General features: G+C 33.6%; 2 protein-coding genes across 2 annotated transcripts; both read left to right on the plus strand.

The window, feature by feature from the left end:
• The first annotated feature begins 1,641 nt into the window (after nucleotides 1–1,641).
• LOC107776829 (NAD-dependent protein deacylase SRT2) lies at nucleotides 1,642–12,598 on the plus strand. Its single transcript, XM_016596767.2, has 11 exons — nucleotides 1,642–1,867; nucleotides 2,501–2,543; nucleotides 2,641–2,875; nucleotides 5,296–5,361; nucleotides 6,104–6,149; nucleotides 8,065–8,225; nucleotides 8,300–8,429; nucleotides 9,256–9,417; nucleotides 11,139–11,266; nucleotides 11,779–11,878; nucleotides 12,139–12,598. The coding sequence occupies exons 1-11, from the start codon at nucleotides 1,826–1,828 to the stop codon at nucleotides 12,187–12,189; spliced, it is 1,164 nt and encodes a 387-aa protein (XP_016452253.2). The 5' UTR covers nucleotides 1,642–1,825; the 3' UTR covers nucleotides 12,190–12,598.
• A 7,654-nt stretch (nucleotides 12,599–20,252) lies between these two features.
• Nucleotides 20,253–21,463, plus strand: LOC107776836 (protein ATAF2-like). Its single transcript, XM_075246897.1, has 2 exons — nucleotides 20,253–20,567; nucleotides 21,084–21,463. Exons 1-2 carry the CDS (start codon nucleotides 20,387–20,389, stop codon nucleotides 21,359–21,361), a joined length of 459 nt encoding a protein of 152 aa, XP_075102998.1. The 5' UTR covers nucleotides 20,253–20,386; the 3' UTR covers nucleotides 21,362–21,463.
• The last annotated feature ends 405 nt before the right edge of the window (nucleotides 21,464–21,868 follow it).

Here is a 21,868-nt window from a genome sequence, read left to right on the forward strand (position 1 = left end):
AGAAGCAGTTAAAATTAGGATATTCTCTTTTGGTGTCATCTTAATACCTTATTAATTCGAATTAATGCCATCTTATTTTGGGAGAAAAAACGCTTTCCATTAAAAGGTGAACTATAAAGTTTGATAGAAAAGAAAGGATAAATTTAAGCTTGAATTCTTATAATTTTTTTAAGTGATATGTAAATATTTAAAAATTATGTAAAAAGTAATCTAAAACATTAATGATTTGTTTATTTTGTTAAGCTTAACGAATCACAAAATTTATGTTTAAAGATATTTTTAAAAAGTAATATGTTTGAGTGGTAGAATTATTATTCTGTTGAAACAAAATGAGCTTCGATGATCTAATCAGTACTATTATAATAGTATTATGATGTTTGTTACTTGTGACTTTACACTCCCTTTAAGAAAAAATAAATAAAATATATATTTTACTTATATGATAACATTTCAAAAAGTCTTTGGAATCATTTGGGAATGAATAGTTAATAATAAAGATAACATAAGAAAAGATTGTATTTTTTTTATTTGCTAAAATGAATAAGTAAAAATAAATATATATTTTTAGTATGATGAACAAATGAATTGAATGGAGGGAGTACTTACAGAAAGAAGATTTTTTTTAAAAAAAGATTTTAACAAAAAGAGAAGGTTAAAAAACTACTCTCCATTTCAATTTGTGTAACCGAATGAAGGATGCGGTTAATATATCTAATTTTTAATGTGATTTTACTACAATTTTTTAATTTTTAAATTAAATTTATATATTTAAAAATTCCATAAAAAGTACTACAAATTTATTTTCAAAAATTATATAAAAAGTATATATATGTAAAAATTACGTAAAAAGTATATAGAAAGTATTGTAAAGTACTATAAATTTTTTAAAAATTAAAATTAAAATTTATATATTTAAAAATTACATAAAAAGTACTACAAATCAATATAATTAGGTTTCTGGAAAATAATATAAAATTTTGTTTTTATTTTTATGTCTTACGTTGCCTTTTAGTGTGTTAAAAATATTAATTTTTATATGTAATAATTATTTTATTCTAACATCTCACCTGTCGTATCTAACACCACAATATTCAAATGCTAATTTCTAAACACATTGTATACTTCTTTTAATTTATTAAGATCACAAGTCACAACTCTCTACTTTCTTTATTTGTCCCACTTAAATTAAGACACAAAAAATCAAATGGATCCAAAAGCTAATTTGGTACCTCCCTTTGGTACACTACTAATGCATTGTTTAGATGGTTGTTACGTATCGTTTGGTAATGTATCGTATCGTATTGTATTGTATTGTACTGTATCGTTTGATAAATATAATATTTGGATATATTGTGCCATTTGACGTCGTTTTATAATATCACAACCAGCAATATGAAGAATAAACTTGTAATATTATAAAAAAAAATTATAATACGGTATATAAAAAGGTAGGGTAAATGATAAAATAAAATTATTTAATAATAATGAAGGGTGAGATTGAGAAAAAAAATAAGGTAACGACGTGACCATACCAAATCGATCGTTATATAAAGTGACACATTTTATCGTTACGTAACGATATATTTATCGATACGATATAATTAAATTTAATTAACAATCAAAATAACAATCGGATGCAATACAAAACAACCGTCAAAACATGTTGCAAAGAAGCTATTGAAAACCTCACTTAATTTCAGTTCTGAGCGGTGGAGAGTTGTGCTACGTGGAAGACAATACGCTCAATGTTCGAACGTGAGCTAAAAAAAGGGACTTGAGACTGAGAGCACATCTCAAACACAAATTGTTCGAATTGGCCATATCCATGTCCATGTCTCTTCGACTTTGTTGCGAACCCTCAATTTCTGTAAGTTATTATAATCTTCATTCCCAAATCTCTATGTCATTTTCGTGAAATTTATGTTTTATCTTATTTTCCGGTAATTCCAATTATCCTTGATGATGCTAAAATTCCAGCACAGTTTGTTAATATCAGTAGCTAATTTTATCTGATGTTAGGACCAAATATTCTTTATTGTGGTTGCCTTTAACATGATTAATGTTTGGTGATACTTATAGAGTTATAACCTTCCAGAGATTTATATGTTTAGAAAATATACAGAACTTCAATTTTTTCTTTTTGATAACGGTGTTATTCTAGCTTGGGCGCACCTCGACTAATTCCATCGGGTACACCAGCTAACTTTGTCCACTAAAGCTTAGACAGATGAGAAGAACTAACCTGCGAGACTTCATAATTCTCCACCCACTTAATTGACCACTAAGCTACATCCTTGGGTGCAAAAAGAAAATATATAAAACTTTATTACTTTTTATTTGCCTAGTATTGGAATGAGACGAGTTTAAATGGAGTAACGTGGTTAGTGAGGATTCATATAACCGACCGGAACTTGGTTGGGATGGATGCGTTGTTGTTGTTGCTGCTGATGCTGTTTTCTAATAAAACTATGGTGATAATGTGTGTGAACTGAATGGGCAGGGCTTAAAGAATAAAAGAGATTTGCTGGGCTTAGATTTGGCAGGTAAGTCTTTGTTCAGGAATAGCAAGTTTGTAATATATATTGTACTAACTTGATTAGCTGGCTCTGATTTTCTAACAATTTGTTTTCTTGTTTACAGCTAATCATTTGAATATCCCAATGAGGAAATGGTTTAGTGGAGTAAAAAAGTTCATTCCCTTTGAGGGATATGTTAAGTTTGTGCAAACAACAGCAAGAATAACATTTCCAAAGATCTCATCAGATTGTAAAGATAATTCCCCATCGAATTTTTTGAGTCACAAAAAGAAGGTTCCTTATTCGGATCCCCCTAGCATGAAAGATGTGGACAGTTTGTATGAATTCTTTGATAGGAGGTAGGAATTGTACTTCTCGTTTTTTGGGGGGGGATTTTGAGCACTTAATTTTTTATCATAATTGATTATTTACTGTTTTTTTAGTATTTAAATAGTTTTAAAGTTTAATCTTGATTTTAGCTTTTGTTTCACTTTTTGTAGGTTATTACTTTAGTGTATTTTCTAAGTTAGAGGTTCTAAACAAATAAATATTGAGTATGTAAGAATATTAATTTTCCTTTTATTTATTATCCTTTTAAAAGAAAAAAAAGAAGAAAAAAAAGCACTTTTTGGCACAAATGGATATAAATTTAGTAACGAACTTTGTCTTACTCAAAATATTCCCTCCACTCACGTCACTCACATGCTCACACACTTTTTATTTTTGCTTTCCAATTCACACTCTCACTCACATTATAAATGAAAACACCTCTATCTCCCTCAAAAGACAGCAGCTTCACCCCCTCAAAACCACCACTAAAGGTCCATTTCTGGCCATGGGAGTAACCTGAAAACTCCAGCTCAAATCCCATAACCAAGTAGCCCCAAAACGAGCTCAAATCCTTCACCAAACTCCAGTGAAAATCAGTCCAAAACAGGAGCTCAAACCCAACGAAAATCCAGCAAAAACGCACCAAATCCGCCACTGCAACAGACCCGAAAAAACCCCAACTTTAGCTACAAAACTCCATTAAACTCCCACAAAAAGCAGCTAAAAGCAGCTTCCAAAATCCCTCCTTAAAAACAATAAATCACCTGAAAAATGCTATTAAAGCAGCCCTTTCTCACAAAAAACACCAATTCCAAAATAGCTCCAGCAATTGAGGATTAGCCAAGGTCGCTTTCGAGGTGCCGATTAGTTCTGCTCGGTTTGAAGGCCCCTGTTTTAGTTTTTTGTTCTGTTCAAATCGTTGTTGCCGGATGTTCTTGTACTCGACATCCCAAGAAGTTCTTATATCTAAAATATTTCAGCCTCTAAAGGTCCATTCCTTTCCTTTACAGAATATTTGAGTTTCACTTGGCTGATTTTATTGATGTGTTTACTATTTGATTGGTGTTCATATTCACTAAGATGATTTGTTCAAAGGTGTAAAAATATCACAGCATATTCATGTTTTAGCATTTTGGTCTCGTTTAGCTACACGATCCCTTACTCTTGATTTGCTTATTTGTTGGAATAGAGTCACATTTCACTTATTGCTAGACTACATTGATATAGATACTCATAAATTCAGTTTGTTGGCATGATATTTATTGATTTGATTTTAAGGTAAGCTCCATTAATCATGTGAGCACTATTCTGTTTTAGTTTGGTTTGGTCAAGTCTATATGTTATCTAGGTAGGCCATTGTGATTTGTCAAATTAAGGATATTCTGCTGGTTGATTTCGTGTTAATTGGATGTTGTTGTATGATTGTTCAAAGTTGCCCTACTAAGAATTGTCTTCTATGGTTAAAAAATAAAAATAATTAGCAAGTCTTTAGTACATAATTGATAAGTTCCAATACCGTATCTTCAATAAGGTTGATAATCAATTCATACCATCTCTTCCCTAATGATTTCATAAATTCTTAGCCTCACAACAAATCTCAAGTAGTTTAGGAAAATTATTCATGAACAATCGTAGTTTGCTTTAGGCGCGATTAATAAAATAAATTATCATGGCTATGGGTATGATTCCCGTGGCATAGCCGTGATACGCAACTCCAAATTCGAATTGCACGTTCGCGTGACTCGACCTACAACTTAGAAGTAATAAAATAAACATGTTGTAAATCGCGGGTACGTTTCACGTGACGTGATTTGCAATATGTACAAAAACAACAAGTGCGCGACATCGCGACTTGTTCAAATAAATTCCATAAATACTGAAAATGGCTCAAAATAAATAAAAGCGGTATAAAAGCAGCAATGCATAAAAGGTTCATAAACACGCAATAATATTAGATAATTAAGCCAAATATTAATTGTCAAGCGACCGTGCTAAAACTAAAACCACGGAACTCGGTAGTGCCTCACACCTTCTCCCGGGTTAACAGAATTCCTTAGCCGGTCTTCTGTGTTCGCGGACCATAAGTAGAGTCAATTTCCTCGATTTGGGATTTTAAAATAAACCGGTGACTTGGGACACCATCATAATTATTCCAAGTGGCGATTCGAATTAAATAAATAATCTTATTTCGAATAATGTCACTTTAATTGTAAAAAACCCCTATCTTCGAAAAAAGGAGGTGTGACACGGATTATAAGTACAAAAAGTGGATGTTTAGCTACTTTTATTGTGCTGGAGAATACTTGATTATCCTAGGTCAACTTGGGTGTCCCTTTAGCTGCACATGAGTTTTAAAATACTTTCTTTCTGATGTGTTTTCTACTGCAAAAGATAACATCTATTACACCAAATCAATTGCTGGCGAGTTTTATTCCAATTGTTTTTGTAGTACCAAGCTTGTTGTATTGACGGGAGCTGGCATGAGCACAGAGAGTGGAATTCCGGATTACAGGAGGTTAGTCAATAATTAGATGAGCAGGCGCAATGTGCTTGAAAGTTTGATCATTCTCTGAAGTTGGTCATCTGAGTTACATTTTTTTAAAAAGGGAACACATTTACTGAAAAGAAAATAAAGTTGTCAATGCTTTACTCTTATGCTATCTGAGTTACATCTCTTTAAAAGGAGTCACATTTTGCTCTAAAGAGAAGAAAGTTTTCGATCTTTAGTTTGTATGCTATTTGGTGCAGTAATACTTTAAATTGATTTTCTTTGTCATTATGATCTCCGGCTTGGGTTTTGAGGCTCTGATTGCTTTGAGTGATTTCATAAAATGTTTTACTGTCTTGGTTATCATCATATCTGAACGACTCCTCTGGTGCTTCATTAAAGAGAAGAACAAAAGACACATCCAGATTGATATGAATATTAAAAAGCCAATTTTTCCGGTGTTGAGCATTTAGCTAAATTGCATGAAGTAAGGATTAATTCTGAAAGTGCAGGCTAGATATCCTGTTCGAAACAATGCATTAAAGTATTGTGAAACATAAATTTATTTATTCTGTTTTGTCTGCACTCTTGGCCTGTTTTTATAGGGTGGTACGTCTTGATTGAGGTTAAAGATGGAGTGGGGAATTTTGGTATTACAGCTTTGTGCTGCTTCGAGATTTTATATTGGGGCTCGAACTTATTTGTATGGTTAGTTAAGTAATACTTATAATTTAGCAACTGGTAATGCTTTTCCCTCTTTTCTTGGCAGCCCAAATGGAGCATATAGTACTGGTTTCAAACCAATTACCCATCAGGTGATCTAAAGGCATGTGCTGTGATTCTTGGTTTCATTAAAGTGTTATTTTTGGCGTCATAAATACCATTTCTCCCATAACTTACAGAGGGAAAAAATGCAACAGTCTGATCCTGAAGGTAGAAAAAAAGCGGCTGCAGTTGCAAAAGAGAAGCTGTGCATATAATATGTTTGCTCGAAAAGCTTGAAAATAATTTAGCATGATCAGGCAATAAATTCTACTGTGTTTAGTTCTATATATATATATATCTTCTCCACAACAAATCCTACATGAATTTAGGTTTTGGTCTTCTCTAAACATGTATGCATATACTTTTTCTTGCAAAAGAGATTTGTCTACTAGAGTTATAAGGAGTTGCTAGAGGACAAGAAGTTTTCAATTAAAGAATTGCATTAATTGAACTGGAAGGGAACTGGCAATCTACTTGGTAATGAGATATTTTTTCCTACAAAAAACAGATCATCTAACCTTACATATACTTCATTAGAGGCCTTTGGATCCCCAATATTCACTCCTATATTGTAATATTTTTTATTGAACATGACTTTAGCATAATATTCATGTAGCAGCGCTCCTCCCTTTCAACCTATCTTATTGTAATTCTATGCATTTCATCTTTTTTCTCGTGAAACCGAAATCACTTCTCTTGAGCCGAGGGTCTTCCAGAAATAGTCTCTCTATCGTCATAAGGTAGGGGTAAGGTCTGCATAAACTTTACCCTCCCCAAACCCCACTTGTGGGATTTCACTGGGTTTTTTGTTGTTGTTGTTGTTGTTGTTCTTGTGAAACCGAAAAGGATAAAAAATAAATCCAACTTATGCCCAAAGAATAAAAAATTTGGAGCAACCATCCTTCAAACTGTTTAATTTTTTTTTATCTGGCTAAGTAATATGTTGAATTTTCAAGCTTCTACTGTTCATGATCTTCTTCCAGTTTCTGATGATTTTTTCGATAGATTTCCTTCCCCATCTCATTACCCTGTTTATTTGATGCCTCTCACAAATTTCTCAATCTGTTATTGAACTAGCATGGCTTCTTCTATTTGTTTAAACAGCCATTCTAGGAACCACCGAACAGTAGTTTGATCTCATCTCCTTCCTTAAATCTGATCATTCTTCTTCACTGCCATAATGACTCTACATTTTTTAGCATCCTTCCTCGACTTGTCAAATGCTGTTTCTTCTCCTTTTTCTTATTTATTCATGCAGTTTATGTATTTCCTTGTTCCTTAAGTTAATCCATGCATGCATAATTTGCCTAAAGATGTGAGTGTCAGTGTGTGCAATCATAGACTTGGTAAAAACAATAGCCTCAAAAGAAAATTAAGTAGATAGTACATGAACTGAAATGCGACTTTACATACTGTCCTTTTTGTCCCTGGATTTTCTGAAGTTAAAATTTTACACTCTTTTGTAGTTTATAACTTTCTTGTGTCAGCATCTACTTAATCGGTGCAGTCAAAAGATGCTTCATCGCATATTATATGCCAGTTATCACTCCGAAATCAGTTTTTCTTTAATCCTCCTGTTCTTCACAGGATTTTCAAAAGCTTAATTCTTCATCTTCCTGACAGGATTTAGAAAAAGTTTTCAGCTTTTTTAAAAATAAAAAAAAATCAGTCTGGGTCAGCACGCGCTCTCTTAGCTATTCCACCCGGTAGGTGCTACTTCCCACCAACACATGTACCGGGTAACTCTGAGATTTGAGCCTTGGTCTTCCATGATTTTATCCCAATTTATTTGCTGCTAAGCCATATCCTTGGGTGCGAGAAAAGTTGTCAGTTTCCTCTTACATTTGCAGTGTTAGCTTCTATTTGGTCTTCCTTCAAGTAACATTTTCTCACATTGCACTTGTTTATCTACACTGCAGACATTTCATATTTTCTGATTAAATTTTTCATTGTTTCCTATTGCAGGAGTTTCTCCGATCAAGCAAGGCTCGAAGGCGTTATTGGACACGGAGTTATGCTGGCTGGAGACGTTTCACTGCAGCTCAACCTAGTACAGGTCATATAGCTCTATCATCTCTTGAGAAAGCAGGCCATATAAGTTTTATGATTACACAGAATGTGGACAGGTGGTTGGCTCATCTTTTCGTTTATCTTTGATTTTATGAGCCTTTTAACACTAACTTATTACATTTCCTCTCAGGCTGCATCATCGGGCTGGCAGCAATCCACTTGAATTGCATGGGACCGTCTACATTGTTGCCTGTACAAATTGTGGTTTTACTCTACCTCGAGAACTGTTTCAAGATCAAGTGAAGGCTCAAAATCCTAAGGTTATCTTTGTTCAATTATCCTATTAATCTACTAATGCTCATATAAGCCCATACACGATATTGAAATCACTTGCTAACTATTGATTTGAGTTATGTGAATTTGACTTGATGAAAGATGAGAGCGAAATTGGTTTCAGCACTGTTCCACGGGGCACTTATGCTAATAGGCACAGGTCCTATAAGTCCTGTAGACATCGATATGCTTTTCATATACTTGGTGTTGTTAAAAGCAAAAAGCACACACAAAAAAAAGACAAGGTCCATGGGGCTTGAAGCGAAAAGTGTGAAGTGAAGCGTGCGCCTCTTTGAAGTGAAGTGCATGGTTTACCGAACCAAACATATATGAATTTAGCAATGTAGTGATCATATGGAAATTAACATAACTAATATATAAATCCAAATCCCAAAGTTGAAATTTGAAATGCTGCTCACTTCTCGTTGAGAGCACTTTGTCCGTCATTGTTTGAAGTGCTCATCCACGAAGCAATATCCTCTTACTTCGCATATCTTCCTCGCTTTAAGTGACAAAGGGATGGCTTGTAATAACACCGCTTATACTTGCCCGGCAAAAAGAAAATGATGGATACTTTGGCCGCCAAATTTTGGCGTGTAGAATGTTATTGATTTCATTGTCACAATGACTTTTCCACTAATTGTTTCATGTGTCAAGGCACGTTGGTGAATCTAGACCTTATTTAGTGCTCGTTTTCTAAGCTTTCTTAGGTGTTTCTATATGTGTTGTTCATACTTCAATTGATTGGGCATAATCTATTCACTGTTTTGGTCCGTTGGCATAAACTGAATTGGAGAAGTTATAGTACTGCAGTGGGCAGCAGCTATCGAAAGTTTGGATTATGACAGCCGATCAGACGAGAGCTTTGGTATGAAGCAAAGGCCTGATGGGGATATTGAGATCGATGAGAAATTCTGGGAGGAGGATTTCTACATTCCTGATTGTGAGAGGTGCCAAGGAGTTCTCAAACCTGACGTAAGTGTTTTTTCTACATATGAGACGCACTAGTCTGTATGAACTTGGAGCAGCCTCTCTTTTCTCTTTCTTTATGTTTTTTTTTCTACTGGAGCTTAAACTAGGTATACCCTCACTGTCTACAAGTTGTGATCACCCTCCTACTAAAAAAGGTTAAACATATAACTAAAACCAATTAAGTGTGAATCCAGAATTTAGATGTAGGTTCTATGTTGATAGAACGAGTTCTGAAGCACTGAGTTTTGTTGAACTTATGAACCTATTGCTAAATACGCCACTGATTAGGCGAATGTAGCATTTCAGCAAATTGCATAAGATGAAAACCTCCCTTGTTATTACGAATATGTTAGAAGAATATTCTGGAATTGAACAACGAGCCTTGCACCATGGAGAACAAGAACAGCCTATAGGTAGAGATTTCAAAATTCTAAGAAGTGCCAATAATTATACACACAATACCATAGGAAAGAAGTTCAAATAATAATGGTTTTCCCATTCTTACATTGGAAAAATCTCAATAGGAAAAAGTCAAGTAATTAGTCTGCTGATTTAAAATGAAACTCATATGTATAGAAAGGAGATATCCCCACAACTGCCAAAAGTTGATTTTTGAAAAACTTTAGTTGTCACTTTATACATCATCTACGGTGCTTCAGTTGCTGAACATCAGTGAATGTACTTCATTTCTCCATAAGTGAGATGGAAGTCCCAGAAGCAGCTCAATATAACTGGAGAGAGGTATTGTTTGGACAGAAGCCCAATGTGCATTTAAGCAACTGCTTATGGAATTGATATACCATTGCCCCTTCCTCGGCGACCTCTGAACATCCTCTCCATATTACAACTTGCTCATAATATAACTAAATATTATAGCAACATTTAAAAGGTTAATCTCTTGCATTGACAGTCTACTATGTAAAAACTTCCCTACCAACTTTATGGTTCAGCCAGTTTCAAGGCGCCATCTTTAAGGATATAATTCGATGGTATCTTCCCACTGTATGTTAAAAATATGAGCAGAATGGCAGGGATCAGAAATATAAATAGAGAGATTATTTGGTTGACAATAAATCAGAGGCCCGTGAAGGAGAGACAAATACAAATGTATGAGAGAGCAGAAGCAAATTATCATTGTTTTCAGGTCTGACCAGATTATATATGTCAATGCAGATGCATAAGATGAATGTTAGATAATACGATTCCCCTGTTTTATGTCACGGTTCCTATTGGTTAATATAAACATATATACTACAACTTCAAGATACTGTAAAGCATACATGAATAATCCCTGAAGCTACTTCAAGAGGTTATCTTGAACTATCACAAAATAATTGATGTTAAGTAGTACCAGTGTTAGTCCGGCTTATAACATATATCAATTCTTGCTCCATGCTGATTATAGCTCTGCATGTTAGAAGGTAGGTTTGATCTTGCAGTTCACACCTAGGAAACTTCAAACTCAATTGCGCTTTAGGATACCAGAATGCTAAAAGTTCCTTGTTATTTTTAATAGTTTGTTTAAAGTTTCTGCTACTTATTACGATATCTAGTCAATGGAATAGTTAACTTCTAAAAGTGCATTAAGAAAAGGAAGAAAAACACCAATCCACCTTTGCCTAGCAATTTTATAAATGGTTATTTGATTAATTAATTTTCCACTAAATTTATGGCTGTACCGGTAGTAGTATATTGGTATTGTCATTGATCTGGTATAATTGCAGGTTGTCTTCTTTGGGGATAATGTCCCTAAAGCTAGAGCTGATGTTGCCATGGAAGCTGCAAAGGGATGTGATGCCTTCCTTGTACTTGGTTCATCTATGATGACCATGTCTGCTTTCCGGCTTATCAAGTAAGAAATGCATTGGTTCATTCTTCCATTCTTTTAAAAGAAGCTCTAGTCTACTTGGAAAGTTTTACCTTGTTTGCTCATTGGTTCTTGTCTAAGTGCGTCATTCATGAATTGGTCCCATAAGAAATGCATTGGTTCATTCTTACATTCTTTTAAAGAAAGCTCTGGTGTACTTGAAAAGTTTTACCTTGTTTGCTCATTTGGTTCTTGTCTAAGTGCGTAATTCATGAATTGGTCCCAGAGCAAGCATAAGTTTTCGACTGGGATTGCGGTGCGTAACCTGAGGGTCCCATTTGTGAGAGTGGACCTTTCTGGTTTATTTTCTTTTGTCCTTTTCAAAAGGATTTCTGATGGTTTAGGAAACTTAACATCTTTTCTCTCTTAGCATAAAACTGTTTGATTTTCAGCATCATGACATCCATCTTTCTGTTGGTGTTTTTTTTTCACTTCCCCCTGTTTTGGGTAACTTATATCAACACCAGGAGAATAATCCATTAAATTGCTTTGCACAGAGCTGCGCACGAGGCAGGCGCTGCGACTGCAATTGTAAATATTGGGGTGACACGAGCTGACGATCTTGTACCTTTGAAAATTAATGCTCGAGTTGGAGAGGTTAGTTTTTGTATAGCAAGAGAAAAACAAGATGGGGAACTCGAACTTCCAAATACCATACTGTGGGAATTACACTAGTCTGATATACAAAATACTATATCTAAATATCGCCAAGAAAGTAAAAAAGGGAAAATGAGCTAAGTGAATTCCCCCAATATGGAATATAGGAAGTTCTAGTTTTCTCTTTAGCCATCCTCGCATTTATTTTTGCAATGCAACGCCAATGGAACTGTAGCTTTTACAATACAATTATGGTGCAGATACTCCCAAGATTGCTCGATGTTGGATCCTTGAGTATCCCTGCTCTCTAGTTCCAGATACAGAACTGTGTTATTAGTATCCAATTCTTGCTCATCAGTTGCTGCAACGGATTGTTCACTTGGCTGGGACATGCAAGCTTGCTGCATTTAACGTGTTGCGCAATCACTACCACCTTGATGTTGTTGTAGCTCTTAAAAATGAACTGCTCAAATACCCCCACACACTCGATCGATTGGCACCTTTACGTGTAGATATATCTGTATTTCAACACAGTTCGACTATTTAGAAATGGATATTGGGCTTTCCTTATTAGTGAATTGAAGCTGAAAGTCGAGCACAAACGATATTGCTTGGAATTAGCAAATCTTTAAAGGTTTCTGCTTGTATAGTTAGGATTCTATATGAACCAAGTTGAATACCGATTTCTTTTATAAGATCAACTCATAGATCTTTCGCCAAGCTTTGGAATATTGAAAACAATATCTTTTAACCCAAAATTATGATTCCTGTTGAAGTAGTTTTCTGCTTTTGGGTAAAAAGCTACAGAGAAGAAAAACAAGAGAATTAATTTTTGCATGACGTAATTTTATTTACTAAACTACTATTCCTTTTGAAGATCAAAAGGAAATTTAACCATTAAATCATTGAGTCCTCATCTATTCCTTCACCATATTTTTTCTCCATTATTCTAAAGTTCATACTGTGGAATTGTCTAATCTTATGATGGTCCCTTGCACTTTTAAGGTTTCTGCTTCTATAAGCTTTTATGTGGACGAAGTCGAATGTCAAATTACCGTTTCTGTGTGTATTTTTTTAATTATTTGGTAATCGAAATCAACTAGCTCAATTAATTCAGGCAGCCATGTAGGACTCATTATGGTGAAAATAGTACCGGTTAGTAAGTTTTTGGACTGTTAATTGAAAAATAGTCCGCGTTTGTAAAGTCATTAAAAAATAACTACTATTTTATTGAAACACGGAAAGTTCCAGCGTAATATGCGAGAGTATGGAGCTCCTGCGTATAAACTTTCAGCATATTATGTTGGAACTCTATCACATGGAAAGTTTCAGCATAATATGCTGGATTATGGAGCTTATGCGTATAAACTTTCAACATATTATATAGGAATTCCAACATATTATGAAATTCCAGCACATTATCCTCAGAGGCGGATCCAGGATTTAAATCCTGTAGGTTCAACTTTTAATTTTTTTAGCATTGAACCCATTATATTTTAAAGTTATGGGTTCATCTCAACTAATTTTTGCAATTTTAATAAATTTTTACATGTAAATTTTTACTCCGCCTCAAAAGTTATGGGTTCAATTGAACCCGCAGAGTATACGCTAGGTCCGCCCCTGATTATGCTAGAATTTCATATGTAAAAAAATTCGAATTTCATCATATTATGCTGAAATTTTTCCGGATTATCAAGCGTGTTTTTATTCAGATTTTATCTTTACATAAACAAAATAACTAAATTCGATTACTTTTGAAATAGTGTTATTTTTATTTACCAATTGTAAATCAGGCATTTCTGATTTATTTTGTTTTCCCTCGTTATGATACCAGATTTAGAACTCGAAATATCTTATTTTTTTTATTTTTTTATAAACATATTACCCAAACCATTTTAGCAATAAGAAGCTTCGAGGGGTGGGGTCCACAAACATAATCTCATGGAGCACGTAATAATGTGGTCAACACTTCACATCATCTGAGCTGTCTTATGAAAATGGAAAAATTCAGCAGTTTTTAGTTTTTTTATTTTATTTTAAATTTCTTGCTTGGTGGCCTAAAGTGCTTTAATTTCTAGTCAAAGGGTTATTAGCCTTTTGAATTCATTGTCCTTTGCCAGGTTTTAGCACCTGCTTGTCCTTTTTTAGATTTGACCAATTTCATTTAATTTTATTGGTTGTTAAATTTGCTTTTTCTGGGTTTGTTTTATCTAGAGAAAATCAGAAAATCAATTCTCATGGTACTTCATCTGTTCCATTTTAGGTACTAATATTTTTTTTCATTTTTAATATATTTTAAAAAATATTATATATTTTTATAATGAGAAATAATTTCAAGTTTAAACTTTTTATTTTTTTCATTAGTGACATGAATGTATAGCCAACGAAATGTCATAGCATTTCTAAAATCACTAGTATCAATTTTTTTTTTAAACTTTATACCTATTCAAATAACTTGACATAAATACGAATATTTGTGGAGTCTGTCTTGAAACTGTTAATCATCTATTTTTCCCTTGTGTGTTCTCTCAGAGTAAGTGGTAAAGTTGTTGTCGTGTGACCTGAAGGTCACGGCTTCAAGCCATGGAAATAGTTTCTTCCAAAAATACAGAGTAAAGTTGCGTACAATAGACCAGTGGCGGAGTCAGGATTTTCATTAAGGGGAGTCAAAATATAAGAAATAAATTCACCAAGAAGTCAAGGGGTGTCATTGTATAGTATATATACATATTTTAAAAAAAATTACCGAGCTAAACAGTGTAATTTTCTAACGAAAGGGTGTCGGTTGACACCCCGTGGGTGCATGTGGTTTCGCCGCTACAATAGACCCTTGTGGTCCGACGCTTCTATATTGAGAGTTTTTCAAGCTATATTTATTATCTGGCAAGAACGAAATTTGAGAGTTTTCCAAGCTAAACAGAGATGTCCTGAAATACTCGTACTTTTGATAATTCAAGAAGCAGTGTTTAGAGGAAGTTTGAAGCCAAAATTAACTAGTCTTGGGCTAAGAATTTCAAATTTTTATCCTTATAATGTCTTGGGTGTATAGTTGATAAGGAGTTGTAGTTTGAATATCTGCTACTACTTGGGACTATATCCAAGTTTAGTTGGCTATAGCTTGTACATATTTTGCAATTGATAAATAATATTTTGTAATTACCAAAAAAAGAATAGGGAGAAAGTAAAAAAAAGAACAAAAATAAAAACAGATCACACTTAAGGGTCGTTAGGTATGATGGATAAGTAAAAATAATTATGGATTAAAAATTTATTACCATCTTATCTCTTGATTTAGTTACTAATCCCAGGATAAACTATCTCATAATTAAAAATAGTACCGGGATAACTATACCTGCAAGATGCTGGAATAGTAATCCCATAAGAAGTTATCCTAAGATAAAACGATAAAATTGACAATACTAGAATTAATACAACATACCAAACAATCAATAAAAATAATACTCCTAATACTTAACTAATCTCAACATAATTAATCTCAATATAATTAATTCCAATATAATTAATTTTTGTATAACTTCTTTAAACCCAACGAACTCTTAGTACTCGAGTTTTACGTAAGTCATGGTGTAATAAGAAGATAGTAGAATGAAACTAGTTAAAGTTTTGACCCATGAGCAAACTAGTTTAATATTCTTCTAATATCCTTTTGACTGTATTGAGGTGGGCAGCGCACGAGTGGTCGCGTTTGTCCTTTTCAGACAGATATAACAATGACCAAGTTCATTTTATTTTACTGGTTGTTGAATTTGCTTTTTTATGGGTAGGGTATATTTGGTGACTGGCTTTAGTTTTATCTAGAGATGTCAATATTTGTGCTTTGGAGGTATTGGCTTGTATTCACATTTTGCAGGAGCTGTATATATACAACAATTGTTATTACAGATTTTGCTTCATTTCATGTGGCACCTATTCTCTTTAATTAATCTATTTATTCTTACCATTTTGCTCTTAATGATGTAATTTTTATATACAAAAATGTCACTGTATTTTAATTAGACTATATATTTTGAATTTTTTTCTTTCTTAAACTATGTATTCACTGTTTAAACACATGAATTGGAGGTAAAGATTACAACAGATCATACGTAATTCGAATACGTAAGAAATCATGGCATATTAAGGAGATAGTACATGCATTAGAGTAAGAAAATAAGAAGAGTTCAGACGCATGGAACAAGGGAGGATCCAATACATTAGTATCGAGTTCAATTGAACTCATAACTTTCAACGCAGAGTATGAATTTATATGTAAAACTAAACTAAAATTACAACAAATAATACATATGAACTCGTAACTTTAAAAATATAATAGTTATTAAGGAGATAGTACATGCATTAGAATAAGAAATAAGAAGAGCTCGGACGCATGAAACAAGAGGGGATCCAATACAATAGTATCAGGTTCAATTGAACTCGTAACTTTTAACGCGGAGCATTAATTTATATGTAAAATTAGATTAAAATGATAACAAATAATATATATGAACTCATAACTTTAAAAATATAATAGTTCAATACTAAAAATATTAAAAATTAAATATTAGTTTAAATTCTAAATGTGTGTCCGCATAAAATATTAGAAATGAGTAAAAGTTTTGAGTAAAAAAAAACTAATTAAGATTTTGAGCCATGAACGAGCAAAGTTAATTAATTATCCTAAGAATATCCTTTTCACTGTATTGATGGTGGGCGCAACACACGAGTGAGTCTCGTTTGTCGTTACTCTACCAGTATACTCCAGCTGCCGTTGAATCCTGCTTTTTCTTTATTACAGTATTATTATATTACTTTTGTTTTAACAGCCGACCTTTTTCTTTCTCTTTTTTCACCTTTAACAGCCGACTATTGACACGAGAGAATTTTTCACCTTTAACACCCGACTATTGACGCGAGAGAATAGACTGATTCAGAATTTAAGGTTTATGTTCAATCTGTAAGGCAATAAATTTTAAATTTATTATATTTTAAAGTTATGCATCTATATTTATAATTTATTGTAGATTTTATTAAATTTTTATATATAAATTGTATTTTACGTTATAAGTATCTGGTTTAAATGAATATGATACTGCAAAGCTTCATCAGTCCTTGTGGGTAGGATCAGTGTTTTAAAAGGCGTTTTTAGGATGATTCGTAGGGTGAGAAATACCAAAAATGCCATGAGGGGATGATGTGGGCGAAAGTCTCAAGAGGCGTACGACCAACAATTCGGGGCGTTTGAAGCGCGTTTTTTAGTGAGGCATAAGCCCCAAATACTTTTTCAAATTAAAATAAAATTTGTTGAATAAGTATTTCATATAATACCCAAATTCTCAAAAGTCAGCTTGTTAATTACTCAAAAACTTTAAAAAGGAACTAAAATATATTAAATTTAAAAGTTAAGACCTTTTTATTGATTGAAGCCCTAATTTATGGTCTTTCCCAATTCTTTATCTTGTCCGTTAGTCTGCTAATATCTCTTAAAAGCAACAAATATTTAATTTTTTTTACAAATACAAAGAGAACTACATTCTCCTTCATAGAAGCAAGTTCAAAGTTCAAATTACAGGTTAATTATTCTTTTTGTTCCTCCATGTAGAAAATTTTATTCTCTTCGACTCAAGTTACTCGTGCTTCTAAGTAACGTATAATAGATTGTTATGACTAGTTTTTTGTGGGGATGAAGTATATATATATTTCACATATTTATAGTTTTATTCATTTTTTATGAAATTTTACCAGTTTATAAATTTTTACTGTAATTATATTATTTTATAAAATATTAAAAATTAAATACATATGGGGCGTACGCCCGGAGCTTACGCCTTGTTGAGGCATATGTAAAACGTTTCGCCTTACACCCACACCTTTTAAAACACTGGGTAAGATCCCTTCATCTGTAAAAAAAGAATTCAAGTTTAAGCATATAATTTTTTTGATAAAATACTCCTTTTAACCGGATCCAAAGCACATCTGAACACGATAAATACTTATTCATACTAGATGCTTACAATAAATCGTATTAACTTACAATAGTTAAGTAATTTAATAAAATAATAATGCATACTAATTAATGATAATTAAGTGGTAGAATTTTTTGTGCAAACACATGATATGTATTTATTGATTTAGTATAAATATATAACTACCATGATTTGTGCAAACACATGATCGAGGATGTCACACACCGTATTGGAGTGGGGTGGATGAAGTGGAGGTTAGCATGCGGAGTCTTGTGTGATAAGAGAGTGTCATTGATACTCAAAGGTAAGTTTTACAAAGCGGTGGTTAGATCGACCATGATATATGGGGTTGAGTGTTGGCCTGTTAAGAGCTCACATATCCAGAAGATGAAAGTAGCAGAAATGAGGGTGTTGAGATGGATGTGCGGACACACTAGGATGGATAAGATTATGAATGAAGATATTCGGGAGAAGGTGGGTGTTGCTCCCATTGATGACAAGATGCGGGAAGCGAGACTTAGATGTTTCGGACACGTACAAAGGAGAAGCCCAGATACTCCGGTAAGGAGGTTTGAGCGGATGGCTTTGGAGGGCACGAGAAGAGGTAGAGAACGGCCTGAAAAGTATTGGGGAGAGGTGATAAGGCATGACATGGCGAGGCTACAGATTTTCGAGGACATGGCTTTTGATAGGAAGTTTGTGGAGGTCGAGTATTAGGGTTGTAGGTTAGGAGGTAGTTGAGTCTCTCTTAATTCGTACATTTGTGAGGCTAGTCTGATAGGGTTTTGTCGATGTCAGCTAGTGGCTATGTTGTGTCTTACTACTCTTTTGTTTACCATAGTACCGGGTCTATGTATTGTCTATCGCGTTTGCTTTGCATCTACTTCCTCATTTTCATGATGTTATTATTCCTATGGTTTCGATTGGTGATACTAATATTGTCTCTTTTCGTTTTCTTGAGCTGGAGGTCTTTCAAAAATAGCATCTCTACTCTTTTGGGATAGGAGTAAAATTTGCGTACACATTAACTTTCTCATACCCCATTAGTGAAATTTTACTGGATCGTCGTTGTTGTTATATATACTACCATAAATACTTGAAAGGGAGAGAATCCGTCCATAGAGGGTGACGAGAGCAGTGACAAAAACATAGTGTCACGTGGGGGACAATGTTCCACGTTACATCTTACTATTGGACAGCGCTCTTTCTTCTTGGTCTATGGCTGCGGTCAGCCTATAACCCAAAACCCCACACCCCCACTAGACGACTCTTGCTCACCAAGCAACTTTCTGAAAAGTACTTCTTATCCCCACTCCCTACGACTTTAATAATTTGTGTAGAGTAACACTGAAAGGTTAGTATTTGATTTTTCGTCACAAAAATAACCGAGATATTTAATTAATGTTTGGATATAGATTTGATTAAAATTTAAAGAAGAAAAGAAATTTGCGATGCAAAACATCATTTAAAAGTTGAAATTGTATTTGTACATGTATTTCACTTAGTTTTTTTTTAAATTTTATGAGTAAAAAACTTCAAAAATTTGAAAAACTAGTATAGACCACTTTTTGAAACTATTCATCTTCATAAACGGCCCAAAATTGGTCACTTTTTATAACCAAATAATGTTTTTATTTTTTTTTAAAATAAAAATATATGGCTAAACGGGAGCTTAATTTGAAATATAAAAAGTCAAAGTATTTACATATTCCAAAAGTTTTTCTCGTTTAACCAATAACAACAAACCCAGTATATTTCTACGAAAGTCAAAGTATTAACATATTCTAACAATTTCTTTAAAGAATCATTCGATGTTCGAAGCTCATTTAACCACCATCACCACCACCACCAACAAAACTAGCGTATTCCACAAATGGAATATGAGGAAGGTAGTGTAAACACAAACTTTACCCCTACCTTCAAAAGGTAGAGAGACTGTTTCCGATAAACTCTCTCGTTTAATCACAATAATTAATTTGAAATATAAAATGTCTAAGTATTTTTATCGTTAAATACTAAGTAGTTATTTTTTTAACCATACGATATTTAAAACTCACTGACGTATGCATGATTTATTTCTTTACAAACCGTAGACGAAAGTATTCTCATAGTAAATATGTTATTAGTATAAGAATTACTGCAGAATAAAATATAACTTATACATAGACTTGTTTCTTTAATTCTAACGAACATTAAAATTAACTTATGAAACGGCTTAGATATTTTAAAATATATTTTTACTTATAAAATAAGAAACAAATAAAAAATATCTGTCGACATGAATATGTCCCACTCTACAGCACGTTTCAGTTTTATTATTACACATACGACCAGTTTCAATCCACCACGTGCAATTTGGTCCCCTCTTTTTTACCTATATATACACTCACACCCACAAAACCCACAAAATACTCTACGGTCAAAGCAACTAAAACAAACAAGCCATATACAGCAGTTCTCAAAAAGCAGAGAAGCAGAAATTTAAGAGAAAAAAGGAAAGGGAAATCGGAGTTAAAGGAAATTAGAAGAGTGAGATTTGAAGGAAATGATCAAAGGCGTACTCAGAAATCAGCAGCAATTGGAATTACCAGCGGGATTTAGATTCCATCCAACGGATGACGAATTAGTTCAACACTATCTCTGCCGTAAATGCGCAGGACAGCCTATCTCTGTTTCAATTATAGCTGAAATTGATCTTTACAAGTTTGATCCTTGGCAATTACCTGGTAATTTTGTCCTCTCGTTTCTCTCCTTCTTTCAAATTTTAGGTATAAAAAAATAGAACAGATTAATGAGCTTTTTAGGAAGTGGGTCAAATTTAAGGTGAAAGTTGAGAGTGATTTTGTGGTTAGAAAAATTAGTTTGATGTTTTTTACTGCAATTATTATATTGTAAGTTGAGTGACCTTCTGTATAATTTATTATGTTTTTTTGGTAACCGATTATCTCTCTTGAAGAATTTCTAGTGGTTGTGATTTGTGAATAAAATAGTTTTCTTTCAAAATTTGTTCTGCAATTTTAAATATTTTAAAGGAAAATTCAGTTTTTACTGAATTATATTATGGTAGATTCAATTTCATGGTAGATTCACTATTTTCTTTTTTCGAACTGGTATGCATAAATTATATTAACTATTCATAATTATACACATATTATTTATAGATTATACATATATTATATATCATTCGGCTATTATTTAGGTTAATTATTCTTTCCTAAACAAATTGTATTTGATAAATGCAGAGAAGGCTTTGCACGGCGAAAAGGAATGGTACTTTTTCTCACCAAGAGATAGAAAATATCCGAACGGTTCACGGCCGAACAGAGCGGCCGGAACCGGTTACTGGAAGGCAACCGGAGCTGATAAGCCAGTGGGAAAGCCCAAGACTTTAGGGATAAAAAAGGCGTTAGTGTTCTATGCAGGAAAAGCACCTAGAGGAATCAAAACCAATTGGATAATGCACGAATATCGACTCGCTAATGTGGACCGGTCTGCTGGCAAGAGCAATAATAACGGGTAAGCACTTTAGGACTAGAATTTAAACTTTATAATTTCGAATCTAAAATTTTATTATTATAATCAAAATTTTCTTATTTGTACTCATTTAGCGAACTTTTTGCAGCTTGATGATTGGGTATTGTGTCGAATATACAACAAGAAGGGCACACTAGAGAAGTATTACAATGTGGATAACAAGGAGCATTTGGGCTTCGAAGAAGTTGAGGAAGAAGAGGAAAAACCAAAAATTTTACCATTTTCACAAAGTAATGAGTTGATAGCACGACTAGCACCAACGCCGATGCCATCGCGGCCACAATCGATGCCGGGGAGTGACTACTTTCACTTCGAAACGTCTGAGTCGATGACTCGAATGCATACAACAAACTCGAGCTCTGAGTGTTTTGTCGTCGTGTGACAAGGAGGTCCAAAGTGCTCCCAAATGGGACGATCTCGACAAGGCCCTTGATTTCCAGCTAAATTATTTGGACAACTTCCAATATGACCCTTTCGAGGCCCAAATGCAGCT

This window comes from Nicotiana tabacum, chromosome 23 (genome assembly GCF_000715075.1).
Source record: "Nicotiana tabacum cultivar K326 chromosome 23, ASM71507v2, whole genome shotgun sequence".
In the NCBI taxonomy this organism is placed as follows: Eukaryota; Viridiplantae; Streptophyta; class Magnoliopsida; order Solanales; family Solanaceae; genus Nicotiana; species Nicotiana tabacum.